Raw genomic sequence first — 15,569 nt, 5'->3', positions numbered from 1 at the left:
TGATACGGAGGCGTGCAGTCTCATGAACGCACATGTAAACGTTTCTCACTACTTCTTTGTTTCTGTCTTCGGAATTTTTTTTTTTTTTTTTTTGCAAGAACAGTATCGTGTATGAGTGCTGCAAATGACCTCTGACATCTCAACTCAGGAGATGTTTTGAGTTCAATTCACTTTATTTCCACAGAGCAGTTCATTGTGAACGCAACTCTGCAGCCTATACATCTGTGATTAAAACATAAAATAATGCAAAAACACGTTCACCTCGAACCATGATTTATATTTCAGTGAAGCTCATTATAATTATTATTTTTACATTTACAGACATGGGAAAAAGAAAGTACACCCTCCTTGAATTCTGTGGTTTTAAATATCAGGACATAATAAAAATCATCTGGTCCTTAGCAGGTCTTAGGTAAATACAACCTCAGATGAACAACAACACATGACATATTACACCGTGTCATGATTTATTTTTAAAAAATAAAGCCAAAATGGAGAAGCCATGTGTGAAAAACTAAGTACACGTTATGATCCAATAACTTGTAGAATGACCTTTAGCAGCAATAACTTCAAGTAATCATTTTCTGTATGATTTTATCAGTCTCTCACATCATTGTGGAGGAATTTTGGCCCACTCTTCTTTACAATGTTGCTTCAGTTCATTGAGGTTTGCAGCCATTTGTTTACGCACAGCTCTCTTAAGGTCCCGCCACAGCATTTCATTCAGGTTGAGGTCTGGACTTTGACTGGGCCATTGCAACACCTTGATTCTTTTCTTTTTCAGCCATTCTGTTGTAGATTTGCTGGTGTGCTTGGGCTCATTGTCCTGTTGCATGACCCAATTTCGGCCAAGCTTTAGCTGTCAGATAGATGGAATCACATTTGACTCTAGAATACTTTGGTATACAGAGGAGTTCATGGTCGACTCAATGACTGCAAGATGCCCAGGTCCTGTGGCTGCAAAACAAGTCCAAATCATCACCCCTCCACCACCGTGCTCAACAGTTGGTATGAGGTGTTTGTGCTGATATGCTATGTTTGGTTTTTGCCAAACGTGGTGCCGTGCATTATGGCCAAACATCTCCACTTTGGTCTTGTCTGTCCAAAGGACATTGTTCCAGAAGTCTTGTGGTTTGTTCAGATGCAACTTTGCAAACCTAAGCCGTGCTGCCATATTCTTTTTAGAGAGAAGAGGCTTTCTCCTGGCAAACCTTCCAAACAAAACATACTTGTTCAGTCTTTTTCTAATTGTACTGTCATGAACTTTAACATGCTAACTGAGGCCTGTAGAGTCTGAGATGTAACTCTTGGGTTTTTTGCAATTTCTCTGAGCATTGCACGGTCTGACCTTGGGGTGAATTTGCTGGGACATCCACTCCTGGGAAGATTGGCAACTGTCTTGAATGTTTTAATCTTTCACACTGTAGAATGCTGGCCTTTAAATTGTTTGGAAATGGCCTTATAACCCTTCCCAGATTGATGGGCAGCAACAATTGCTTCTCTAAGATCATTGCTGACGTCTTTCCTCCTTGGCATTGTGTTAACACACACCTGAATGCTCCAGACCAGCAAACTGCTAAAACTTCAGCTTTTATAGAGGTGGTCACACTTGCTGATGATCAATTAATCAAGGGCATTTGATTAGCAGCACCTGGCTACTACTTAGCCTCTTAATTCCTATGGAAGCAATAAGGGTGTACTTAGTTTTTCACACATGGATTCTCCATATTGGCTTTATTTTTGTTAAATAAATCATGACACGGTGTAATATGTCATGTGTTGTTGTTCATCTGAAGTTGTATTTACCTAATTTTAAGACCTGCTAAGGACCAGATGATTTTTATTATGTCCTGATACGTAAAACCATAGAATTCAAGGAGGGTGTACTTTCTTTTTCCCATGACTGTATCATTGTTTTTATGCCTTCATTTGTGTAAGTAATTTTCGGCCTGCATGTTTAAATGGATACTTGCCTGACGGTAAATGGAAAGGTGTATATATTTATTATTCTTTTATCATTTCATTATTTTATTTGCTTTTTTGTTTCGTTTGGAGTGCAGTTTGAATTTAGAAATGTATTTGATTTAAGTTTCTCGCTTTTTAAATAAGTTGATTTCATTTTCAATGCAAAATCACTAAAGCAAGAATATTCACCGATCCTTCAGCCCCGGGTATCCGATGTAATTGGATAGTGCGATATACATACATAAATATATATACACACACACACATATATATATATATATATATATATATATATATATATATATATATATATATATATATACACATACATACATACATACATACACACACATATATATATATATATATATATATATATATATATATATATATCGTGAGGGAGGGAACAAAACGAATGTATATTCACACACATGATGTATTTTCCTGGACATCGAAATACCCAACCGGTAGAGAATGCATGGATAAAGTAGGTTCTTTGCCAGAGAGACGTTGACAACTGTTGTAAAGCCATCTTTCAAAAAGTTGAACACACATTTTAATTGCATTTATTTTTTCCAGTTTCATTTGAATAGGCAGCAACATCTCCTCATCACTGATCCTCAACACTGGAGCCCCACAGGGCTGTGTTCTCAGCCTACTCTTGTATTCCTTGTACACACATGACTGTGTGGCAACACATAGCTCCAATGCCATCATTAAGTTTGCTGATGACACGACGGTGGTAGGTCTGATCACTGACAATGATGAAACAGCCTACAGAGAGGAGGTGCACACTCTGACACACTGGTGTCAGGAGCACAACCTCTCCCTCAACGTCAGTAAGACAAAGGAGCTTGTGGTGGACTTCAGGAGAAAAGACAGAGAACACAGTCCCATCACCATCAATGGAGCACCAGCGGAGAGAGTCAGCAGCTTCAAGTTCCTGGGTGTCCACATCACTGAGGAACTCACATGGTCCGCCACACTGAAGTCGTTGTGAAGAAGGCTCATCAGCGCCTCTTCTTCCTGAGACGGCTGAGGAAGTTTGGAATGAACCGCCACATCCTCACACAGTTCTACACCTGCACTGTGGAGAGCATCCTGACTGGCTGTATCTCCGCCTGGTACGGCAATAGCACCGCCCACAACCGCAAAGCACTGCAAAGGGTGGTGCGAACTGCCAAACACATCATCGGAGGTGAGCTTCCCTCCCTCCAGGAAATATACACAAGGCGGTGTGTGAAAAAGCTCGGAGGATCATCAGAGACTCCAGCCACCCGAGCCATGGGCTGTTCTCACTGCTACCATCAGGTAGGCGGTATAGCAGCGTCAGGACCCGCACCAGCCGACTCCATGATAGCTTCTTCCCCCAAGCAATCAGACTTCTGAACTCTTGATCTCTCATGGTCAATATACATCAGCACTGCACTTTATTACCCTTACTCTTATATCTCACACCGGACTGTCATAAATTATATTATTATTATTATATTATGTCTCTCTTAACAACTGACTATCAACCGACAGCCTGAATGTCAATACAGTACAATACTGTACATTCTATATATATATATATATATATATATATATATATATATATATATATATATATATATATACACTTTTTTTTTTATTTTATTTTTTTTATATATTTTAATTTTTAATTTTTATTGAATAATGTGTATCTATATAGTAAAAAACAAAAAAAAAACAAAAAACAAAAAACAAAAACAAAAACAGCGTATTGTATACTGTACAGTGTATGTTATTATTTGTATATTGTTGAGTGTAATTATGTGTATAACAGATGTTTAAATTGTGTTGTGTTAATTTGATGTTATTGTAAATTGGTATATGTCTCATCACTGTCACGACTGCTATGTTGATTGGAACTGCACCCAAGAATTTCACACACCATTGCACTTGTGTATATGGCTGTGTGACAATAAAGTGATTTGATTTGATTTGATTTGATTTGAATTTTTAGTTAAAATGAAATCAAGGCATCATGCTTTATTGTGTAGGCTTAACCCTAACCCTGCTTAACGAAAATTACCCCATAGTACCACCTAGCATCAGAGTTTTTTCTGCAACCAACCGACCAATCAAAACTTGGTCGACCAAGACTCTTCTCATCGACTAACGTTTGGTCAACTATCAGGGGGCAGCCCTAACACAGGGTGAAAGAATTTACAAATCCCTTTTTTTTGTTTTTATTAGCATTTTCCATACTGTCCCAACTTTTTCAGAATTGGGGTTGTATATGGTTTATTTATAATCAGCATTTCTCTCAACTTATTCTTGACCTACCTTCATTTTGCTGCCTGGCTTTTGGAACAGCCTTTGCATTGGTGCCTATGATGCCTTAAAATACTATCTTGGTGGGCAGCTTTCTAGATTTTGGAACAGAGCCATTGTGTTTTTTCTTTATTTGAGTATATTTCTACCTAGTTTGTCAGTATATGCCACTAGAGACTCTAAATACTCATACCTTTCGTTCATCTGGATACCATGAGTTACATCTTTGAACTCTTTTGGTCGATCCATTGACTGGTCACTTTGAAGAGATGTGCAGGAGGGTGCTGGAGATGTTGCTTCCCCAGGTCTTAACCTTTGATGCATAGAGGACAAAATACACATCTATTCAATTAGCATTTTACTAGCAATAGTTATTTATACAGTTGCATAGGAAATAATGTTTTATGTTATAAGTGATGCACGACAGAGAACTGGGGGGGGTCATCATTGACTGATAATACAAAAAATAATCAGTGTACACAGCCTAAATAAAAATAACAAAAAGACTTAATTGCAAAACTGATTCAAAGGACTGAGCTCTTAAAATGTTTGCCAATATACCTTTTATTTATCTGTGTTCTTTCTTTTATCTCTGTTGGTTGATCCATTGACTGGTCACTTCGTAGAGATGTATAGGAGGGTGTTGGAGATGTTGTGTCATATGGCCTCAACCTTCAAAAAAGAACCAGAAAAATGGTTGATGGCAAATGCTGTACAAAATGGACTGTATCACCCTGGAAAATAATATTGGCCTATCAAATCAATGTCATATTGGAGCTGCTGTGTGGCTGTATGTATAATAAAGATGGTGGTCAAGAAAATAGTCTGAACAATCTGTTTTCTCTTTTAAAGTATATGTACACACACACATTTCCCTAATCCACATAAGAGCTAGGCATAAAAATTGTATGGAACTACCAGCTATCCACAGATTTCCTGTCCAACCACTGGGCGGCACCATAATGATTCTAATTGCCTGTTTTGTATTTCTGGTCTCGAGACGCCAAATAAAAACTGCCAAATCAAGCGAAACAGAGGAGAACAACAACCATTTAAGTGTTACTTGTACTGGGGTGCAGATGGGGTGGCAATGACTTTTCTTAGGGTGGCGTTTGCCACCCTGGTAGATCTGCCCCTGAGTGGGCAGTAACCAACTGTGGCAGCGAGGGTGTGGTCGAGCGTTCGTCCGGAGAGGGAGAAAGCGGTAAGGGTGCACACACCTGAGCGCTATAATGTCTAACACCTGTTTCTGATTGCAGTAAGCACTGGGGAGAGCGATAAAAAGGGACCATGCCAGAGATGAGAGAGAGAGCTACCAGTCAGAAAGAGACTGTACAAAACCTTGATCTAATGAGTGTGATGCTGAAAAGCTATTTTAATTTGTAGAATTAAAGTTATACCTTTGAGTTGAAGTTCCAAGTTCCCTGTGTCCTCCTTTCCCTCCCATCATTGAACATTACACCAACCAGAGCATGTGAGCAAAGCGGAGCGGTGTGACACTCCGCTCAATAACATGCTCCATGCGTATGACGCTCCGCTTAAGTACCGCTCACGCGCAACGGTAAAAAAGTGTTCGCTCAAATCCTGCTCTGACATTAAATTTCTCTGTAGTATACTTGGTTCCAAACACGTACTCAAGGGGTAGCTACAGTGGCCCAAGCAACTGCCCCTTTGCCCACATGGGCTGAGGTGCCCCTCTGGGTGAAATATAGACTATAGGCCGACATTCATTAAATTATCAAATGATTAGTAATGTACACATCTCAAATTATGTGATTGTATTGTTGTGTTTTTGTATATAAAATCTCGCTGTTTATTTTGGACTGGTTTACAACTGCTATTAGATAATCGAGTCTACCAGACCTTCCTTATCATTTATAATCAGTCAAATATTTTTCTCTGTTAGCACATACGTCATTGAACATCTTCAATTAATGCCTTAAAAATTCCAGTTCTAAATTACCTTTTTTTACTTTAAGTCATCAGACATGCCTCTACAAATGATAAAACATATGTGCAAATTTGTACTTTTCAATTTAAACTGGACCGAGTGATACAACAGACCCAGAAAACCACAATCTTTTCAACTTTAAAGTTTGTTCGAGTCGTTTATGGCAATAATGAAAACATGGACTGGTACCCAGGAAAATATTGCAGGTAAAAGTGAAATTCATAATTGTTTTTCAGTTGCGTTGTCTCCATGGAATGATTATACTATAGAATTGATACATTAATAGCAATTTAAATTAAAATGAGCAATTTTTCATCCTAATTTTGTTTTCAGTTTTAAAAGGTGTATTAAGTTATCCAGAAAAGAGCAGTGAATGTTTTTCTTTTTTTCAGTGTTGTTTTAATATTCCCTACAATTTTATATGTACAAATCATATGCAATCTAAAAGGACTGTGGTTATTTATATAATAATCATATTATTAGATACCATGTGCCCCCTTTGTTTTTCCTTTATTTTTAAAGCATTATAAAGTGAATCTGGACTTTATATGCATCAAACGCTCATATCTTGTGCATGCGCTCTTTATATGTACAGCAAGGTTTAACCATGGACTTAAATAAAAAATACTTGTCCTGCATAAAGTGAGATTTTGTCCAATATATATATATATATTAGATGAAATCATGTTTAATGATCCTAAAACAAATAAAATTTAATTCACAAATTACACTGCCTTCGTTTAAGAAAAGTTTTTCTTCTAATGTACAATGATTTATAGTTTTTTTCTCTGCGCATGAATGCGGCAAGCGATGTCGAAGATGTTATCTGCAACAACTAATTGTGACATTACGAAGGAAGTCTCAAGAGCTGGATCTAGGTGCGGTGAAACAGTTCTTTAAAGTAAAAAGTATGGTGAAAACACAGGAACAAAAGTAAACAACCATGATGGGAACACACTGGAACAAAGGAAACATCTATGTTTGGCACAGGTAAAACACGGGAGGTCAAAAAACATACAGCAACTGGCAAGGAATGAGCAAACAACAGGGAATTAAATACACAAAGACTAATGAGTTAATGAAACACAGGTGAAGACAATGGAAGACAGCTGACAGTGATGAGGGCAGGGAATTATGGGAAGTGTAGTCCATGGGGAACAGATGACAGAGGCAAAACACAGGGCAGACAACAGTGAATCGTGACATAGCCCCCCTCTAAGGAGCGGATACTAGACGCTCCAAAAAACAAAACAAAAAGAAAAAACAAAAATTGTCCATGGTGTGTGTGGAGAAAAAGGGGAAACAGGCAGTTCAAGGGGGTACAAGAGGCAAGGGGATGAAAGGAACTGGGCAAAGACAAGGCCAAGATGGAGCCAGAGACCAGAGCGGATCAGGCGGACAGCCATGAGACCAGAGCAGATGGGTGGACGGCCAGGAGACCCAGAAGACCAGAGCAGATCAGGTGGATGGCCAGGAGACCAAAGGAGACCAGAACAGATCAGGCAGATGGCCAGGAGACCAAAGAAGATCAGGTGGACGACCAGGAGACTCAGATGACCACCTCAGAGCAGGGACTATCAGGAAGCCTGATTGGCGGCCACAGGGCTGTAACAGGGTCAGGAGGCCTGGGTGGCAACCACGGAATCGAGATAGGATCAGGAGGCCTGGGAGGCGGCCACAGACTAGAGACTGGAGCCATGGAGGTCTCCGAGGATGGAGCCGTGGCAAGCGGAGCTGTAGTAGGCTCGGGGGGGCAAAGCCGTGGCAGACGGAGCCATGGGAGGCTCGAGGTATGGAGCCGTGGAAGGCAAAGCCGTAGGAGGTTCAAGGGACAGAGCCATCGAAGGTAGAGCCATGGTAGTCTCAAGGAGCTAAGCCATAGAAGGCAGAGCTGTGGGAGGTTCGAGACTAAGAGTCCTGGATGACTGGGAAATGACCTCAATGGTCGTAAACATGAGCAGAGTCTCGGAAGCGACCTCTGTGGTCGTGGGCATGGGCTGAGACTCGGAAACGACCTCTGATGGTCGAGGCTGGCAACGCAGGCTCTGGGACGGTCCAGGCTGGCAACTCGTTGACCGTGGCAGGTTTGGGCGCTGGCTCGTTGGCCATGGCAGGCGTGGGCGCTGATAATTTGTGGGAAAGGGTCTTCGTGGCCCTACACACCGATATCATTGGTGCACAATTCAACTTAGAGACAAGGGCAGAGGGAGGCGTGGCTGTGTCATGGCATGGACCAGGCTGAGGCGTGGCTGTGACATGGCATGGACCAGGCTGAGGCGTGGCTGTGACATGGCATGGACCAGGCTGAGGCGTGGCTGTGACATGGAGTGGAGTGGACTCAGGCGTGGAAGACTCGGAAACCGGAACCGGGACTGAAAGAGGAGGATCCTCCGAAGCGAATGTCTCTAAGACTAGCATTACATATTCCTCCCACGTGTAGACTCCGGTCTCCGGCAGTTCCCTCCACTGGCGTGTTGGGAGTCCGATTTTGTAGATGGATTTGAGGGTTTCATCATCAAATCCTGCGTGGATGGCAATGGTGGTGAAGAAATGGGAGAACTCCCTTATAGATAAGTTCGCCTGGCTCAGCTGAGTTAAGTATGCCGCTAGATCCATTTTTGCAGTCAGTTGTTCTGTGACATTATGAAGGAAGTCTCGAGAGCTGGATCTAGGTGCGGTGAAACAGTTCTTTAAATAAACAAAGTAAAAAGTATGGTGAAGACACAGGAACAAAGTAAACAACCATGATGGGAAAACACTGGAAGAAAGAAAACTTAAACTATGGGCAAAACACAGGAATAAAGAAACCGTCTACGATCGGCACAGGTAAACCACGGGAGGTCAAAACACATACAGCAACTGACAAGGAATGTGCAAACAACAGGGCATTAAATACACAAAGACTAATGAGTAAATGAAACACAGGCGAAGACAATGGAAGACAGCTGGTGATGAGGGCAGGGAATTATGGGAAGCGTAGTCCATGGGGAACAGATGACAGAGGCAAAACACCGGGCAGACAACAGTGAATCGTGACACTAATCTAGAATATTTTTTTTTTTACTTTCACTTATCGTTAAGGTGTGGATTTGGTTTTGGGAAACTGACCAGCAGTTATGTGCCACTTTATCGTGAAGCAGAAATCTAAAGCAACAGGTGGTCGATTAAGATAATTCCGTTATGAAATTCTCTATGCGAGAGCGGACATCTTTACTAATCAAATGCTCAATTGTTCAATGAAGGCATGAAAGCAGAATGCTCCACCTGCAAATCAGGACACACTGATCTGCAAGATCATACATATTTATTGGTTTTGATGCAGGAATTTTTTGTGTGTGTTCGCCAGGATTCAAGGAAAAATGCTTTGCCAATATAGAGTATTATTAAGCTTACATATTCAATTGAGAGTGCTCTAACATTCGCATCCCCATAGAACCGGGCCTGCATCTAGCTTGCAGCTGCACTGACATGATGGCAAAACAACAAGATACATTACTTATCTATTAATTTATTATCAAATAGTAGTGTAGCCTACTAGCTCTCCTTTTGCTGCACTAACATGTTCGCGTAGCACATCCTCGTGCTCTCTGGCAATGTGACGTGTACGATTCCAAAAGGAATATTTGCTAATTTGCTATTTTTTTTGTGCAGTGTCAGATAAAAAAAAAAAAAAAAAAAAAAAAAAAACTCACACTCAGTACCTTAGAGGACAAAACTGTCCACGTAAAAAAACTGCCATAAAAATATCATATATTAATATTATTTTCCACTTAAATTTTTTAACCAACATCATTCCTGATCATAACTACCAAATATTCATTAATTTTCAGAATTTTAACCCTTTAAATGCCAGTTTGTTTACATAATGCCACTGTTGTTTTTTACACACACAACTAAATGTATGCCGTTGGCCAAAATTATTGAAAAAACAAAAATGAAAAAGACAAAAATGTCCCGAAGGTCGCACAAGGTTTAAGTAAAAACATTCGTCTTACCATCTTCTCCCCCATCAGTAACATAAATCCCAACAACTACTACAACAACTGTGAACATGAAGAGCCATAACTTGATCACAAGCATAAACTTTACAAGTGTTTACGTACCTGTTTACGATCCATTTGGCCTTTTGACCACGCGCCTCAATATACTTCCTTAAAATGTCAAAAACGCTTTAAAATCCTGTTTCAATTGACAAAATACAAATATGTTTAATGTATTACGTAAATACGTTTGTTGTGGAAAATACGTGGTGAACTTGTCGCAGAAATATAAATGTTATTTTATTTCCATAAATAGTAGAATACATTTTACTTTCGATTTCTTCGTGTGGTTCGTGGACAGAATCAGGTGTGAATAAGCACTATCTGTGTAACTGCTGATCTCTTACACAGTTTCATCTTCGGTGATTGATTGAACTACAGTTAATTCAATATTGCAAAAGGTCCAAACAATCTAAATCCATCTTTTATTCTTTCCTTGTACTTCTTCCCCACTGTAAGCGAAGAGGGGATTTCTAAAGTGAAAGCAAGTCAGTGCAGATGAAACCACTGTTGCCAAATCTTGCAAGAGAAACAAGCAGACGAGCTGTGGAACAACAAGCATAAAATATGCCACTTCTCTCACAAAACAATTTTAAACAAGCAACCCCAGTTTTGGGGGATGAGTGATTGACTTGATTTTATTTATTTGAAGAAGAAATCATAGAAAGCAACAAACATATTATAAACAGCAGGCTACTATGTAGGGGAGAGTGGGGCACAAAATATTTAAAATTAATTTGAAATGGTGAAAAAAGAATATGCTGTATTCATGAAAAAAGCCCACATATTTGTACCAGACATGTGTAAAATTAATTTGAAACCCAAGTGCATTTACACAAACTTAAGAAAACCAAAAAGTGCACAGCTCTCCCATACAGTTGTACAATAATGCATTTTCAGTAATACCCTTAATATTTAAATATATAATGTCAAATCAATGAATAAATATCTCTCTCGTGCATGAATCATTGGGATGTTTGAAGAAGCGGGGACAGGAAGAAACAAACTATGGCGATTCACACTAACATTATGCGCAGCATGTAAAACTTTTTTAAATCATATGCACTTGGAATAAACGTCACCCAATGAGGGCAGAATAATTTTCATTTTGTTAAACATTGGTGAAACAAAAACATGTACAGTACATTCTTCTGTAGCTAATAAAGTCCTGAATTAATATACTGCTTGAATATTAGAACATTGAATATATTTGACTTATACAAAAAAAAAGCACATACTCACTGCTCTTTAGCCACTCTGAGACCGAACATTAAGACAGAGTAAAGTCTCGATAAAGTCTAATTAGGTGCATCATACCCAATGTCAAATGACATTATTGCAAAAACAAAAGTGAGTAGCTAAAAAAGCAGCGGACATGGCAACATAACCATCAGGTATCACATGACACGGAGGAGAAGAATAGCCCGGGCATTCTTCCATTACGCAGAAGTGCATTATGGATGGTTATGACCAATCTTAAGGAAATCTCATTTGAATCTTTTCCTCATGCCTGCAATATATATATATATATATATTACAGTTTTTAACTTCTGTTAATGCCTGATCTTCTGTAAAGCTGCTTTGAAAATATGTGTGTTGTGAAAGGCGCTATACAAATAAAAATGACTTGACTTGTTTAGGTTAGTGGTTTGCAAGCCTCAATCAGTTTTTTTAGATGGAATGTTTTAGTTCTCTCATTTGTCATTTTAGTTACTGTTAATTTTTTTATTAACTTCATGCTTATTTTGAAACAGTTCATTAGGAAAGAGAGAAAATTAGCATATGAGAAATTGTAACTGTCAAAGCTTTTTCATTTTAACATATTTTATCTATTTCGAACATTTGGTGATGTTTCAGTTGGGCTTATGCATGTGCATATCTATGAAAGACATTATAATGTCTTAGAGCCATCATTGTGTAGTTTGATAAAATACGATTGTGAATTGTGTTTAAAAATAAGTAATTCAATAAAAATTGTATTTAGAACCCCAGTGAGCAAGCCGAAAGCGACTGTGGCAAGGAACACAAAACTCCATAAGATGTTGGTTAATGGAGAAAAATAACCTTAGGAGAAACCAGGCTCACTGTGGGGGCCAGTTCCCCTCTGGCTAACATCATGAATATAATGCCAATATTACGTATGTATAGTGCAAGTCATGGTTTAAAATTAATAAACAAAGTAATTGTTAAGGGTCAGTGTTTAAAACAAAGATTTTGTATGAACTGATGACTAATGTCTTTGAAGTCCATCCTGGATTAACTGCAGAAGTTCACATAGAGGCAATTGTCCTTGTTAGTTGGCTGATGAAGGGTTTTGTTGGCAATTAATTGATAGTCTATGTATTCCATTATAAGAGTGTAGTCCATCATTAGACCGAGGTGATGCAGGCAGAGATCAGTGAGGTGCATCGCAGTTCAACCTGGCTGGTAATTTCGGTGAGGTCTATCCTAAGTCCAAGGTTCAGGCAATGGCATATGAAGTATCCCATGTCTTATGGTTGGAGTTGGCATCAGTTCATCCTCTGAAGTCCATCATAATAGACTGAAGTGATGTTTGGCTGGCACCAGCTGCTATTAGTCATCATCACACAGCGACACGTAGCAGTGGAGTCCAACATGAAGCAGGAATGGAGCTGGATCCAGCCGGTTCTGGTGACCTCAGTATAGGAGTCCCGAGGTTGAGACAGGGATACAAAAATAAAATAATATTAGCATAGATGCCATTCAATTTATTGCAGAGTTATAGATCATGATCACTGTTTCTGGTTCCGGCAGACCTAACTAAAGCAGCCTAATTGTGAGTTGAAGGATAAATTAGGTGTATGCCTGGCTAAATAGATGAGTCTTTAGTCTAGACTTAAACTGAGTGAGTGTGTCTGCATCTCAAACAGTGTTAGGGAGACTATTCCATAGTTTAGGAGCCAAATATGAAAAGGATCTACCTCCTTTGGTGGATTTTGATATTCTAGGAACTATTAACAGGCCAGAATTTTGCGACAGTAATGAACGTGATGGAATATAGCATGGCAGAAGGTCACTTAAGTACTGCGGAGCAGACCATTTTTTAGAATTTTAAAATTCATACGAAATTTAACAGGTAGCCAATGTAACGATGATAAAATGGTGCTAATATGATCATATTTCTTGGTTTTTGTCAGCACTCTGGCTGCTACATTTTGAACCAATTGAAGTTTATCTATTGATCTTGCTGGACATCCTCCCAGTAATGCATTACAATAATCTAGTCTTGAGGTCATGAACGCATTAATTAGTTTTTCAGCATCAGCAACAGAGAGCATGTGTCATAATTTAGCAATATTTCTTAGGTGGAAGAATGCTGTTTTACAAACATTGGTAATTTGATTTTCAAAGGACAGATTGGGATCAAATATAACAACCAAGTTCTTCAAACTTGTTGAAGATGATGTAACAGTATATCCATGGAGAGTCAAATGATATTTTAGCAGCTTATTTTTAAAGGTTTTTGGTCCAATAATTAGTACCTCTGTTTTGTCGGAATTGAGTAGAAGGAAATTTCTGGCCATCCAATCTTTTATTTCATTGATACACTCTGCTAATTTAGAGAATTGTGAAATCTCATCAGGTTTTGAAGAAATATAAAGTTGGGTATCGTCGGCATAACAGTGGAAACTTATTCCACGATTCCTGATAATATCTCCCAGGGTAAGCATATACAAAGAGAAAAGCAGAGGCCCTAAAACTGATCCCTGTGGCACTCCATACTTAACTTTTGTTTGGTTTGACAATTCCTCATTTACATAGACAAAGTGGTAACGGTCTGCTAAATAGGATCTAAAGCATGCTAATGCAACTCCACAAATGGCAACAAAATTCTCTGGCCGATTCAAGAGAATGATGTGATCTATCGTGTTGAATGCAGCACTAAGAAGTGAAATGCAGCCGCGATCAGAAGATAAGAGCAAGTCATTTGTAACTCTGATAAGTCCAGTCTCTGTACTGTGATGAGGCCTAAATCCTGATTGAAATTGTTCATATATACTATTTCTCTGTAGAAATGAACATATTTGGGAGGATACTACCTTTTCTAGTATTTTTTACATGAACGGGAGATTTGAAATCGGTCTATAATCAGCCAGTTCTCCAGGATCAAGTTGTGGCTTCTTAATAAGTGGTTTGATAACTGCCATTTTAAAGTTTCTTGGGACATGTCCTAAGGATAGCGAGGAGTTAATAATATTAAGAAGAAGTTCTGAGATTACAGGGAATACCTCTTTTAAGAGCTTGGTTGGTATTGGATCTAACAATCATGTTGTGGCTTTTGATGTTTCGATAAGTTTTGATAGCTCTTCGTGACCTATGACAGCGAAAGATTGAAGTTGCACATGAGGAAAATTATGAGACACTGTTTTCTGAGGTACTGGGACAGATGATTGCACAGCTATGTCCTGTTACACTCACCCCCCTAAACCTCACTCCCATCCGGGTCACACCACCATTGTAATGCAACTGTTCTACCCGCTTCATATGGGACTTGAACCGGCATCTCCAATGTGGGAGGCAGGTGCGCTAACAAGGAGGCTAAAGCCTCTAGCATCAGTCGTTAATGCACCTCTTGAGATCAGGAGAGTGAGGTTTATACACATTGCACAGCTATGTCCCGTTACTCTCACCCCCTTAAACCTCACTCCCATCCGGGTCACGGCACCATTGTAACGCTCCTGTTCTACCCGCTCCGTACGGGACTCAAACTGGCGTCTCCAGTGTGGGAGGCGGGTGCGCTAACAAGGATGCTAAAGCCTCTAGCATCAGTCGCTAGTGCACCTCTTGAGGTCAGGAGAGTGAGGTTTATACACACTGCACAGCTATCTATCAGCTGGCTCCCGTTACACCAGAAAATATACAAAATAAACAAAAAGCAAAATCTAAAGATTTTGTCTAATCTGTCTAATCAAATGATCTTCTGGAGCGCACACTCCAAATAAATTGCCTTTATTTAAGATTTACAAATTTCAATTTCATAACAAAATTCCATTACATTTAATTGAGTAATCTTAAACAAAATTAAATTATATCAGTTGCATTTTTATAAAACTTAATTCAACCTGATGGAATTTTGTTTGTTTGAGTGCATTAAATTCTATCCATTTATCAACCTAAATTATGTTTAAGACAACTTCACTTAAATTCATAACTAAAACACAGCAAAGGTAGTAAACTGCTGTACCAACAATTAGAAAATCTGAACACGCTGAGTGCTGGTGTTAAACCTCTTGTGTTGATGACCGCATCTTTCCACTTATGCTTGCACTTTTTAGTTACATAATTTAGTTAAA

The 15,569-nt window shown here is 39.1% G+C and overlaps 1 protein-coding gene across 38 annotated transcripts in view; it reads right to left on the bottom strand.

The window, feature by feature from the left end:
- Window positions 1–10,747, bottom strand: part of si:ch211-281l24.3 (uncharacterized) — an 88,354-nt gene extending 77,607 nt beyond the window's left edge. For 33 of the 38 annotated variants that reach the window (XM_051678591.1, XM_051678603.1, XM_051678610.1 and 30 more), the window contains exons 1-4: window positions 10,526–10,747; window positions 10,318–10,393; window positions 4,825–4,935; window positions 4,457–4,576 (exon numbers count right to left, since the gene is read on the bottom strand). In XM_051678591.1, the coding sequence (XP_051534551.1) occupies window positions 4,457–4,576; window positions 4,825–4,871 (167 nt within the window). In that variant the 5' untranslated portion in view covers window positions 4,872–4,935; window positions 10,318–10,393; window positions 10,526–10,747. The other 5 variants (XM_051678633.1, XM_051678592.1, XM_051678593.1 and 2 more) reach the window with 5 other exon arrangements.
- Window positions 10,748–15,569: the final 4,822 nt, after the last annotated feature.

The sequence above is a fragment of the Myxocyprinus asiaticus genome, chromosome 39 (assembly GCF_019703515.2).
Source record: "Myxocyprinus asiaticus isolate MX2 ecotype Aquarium Trade chromosome 39, UBuf_Myxa_2, whole genome shotgun sequence".
NCBI lineage: Eukaryota > Metazoa > Chordata > Actinopteri > Cypriniformes > Catostomidae > Myxocyprinus > Myxocyprinus asiaticus.
This window is presented reverse-complemented; position numbering and strand designations above follow the sequence as displayed.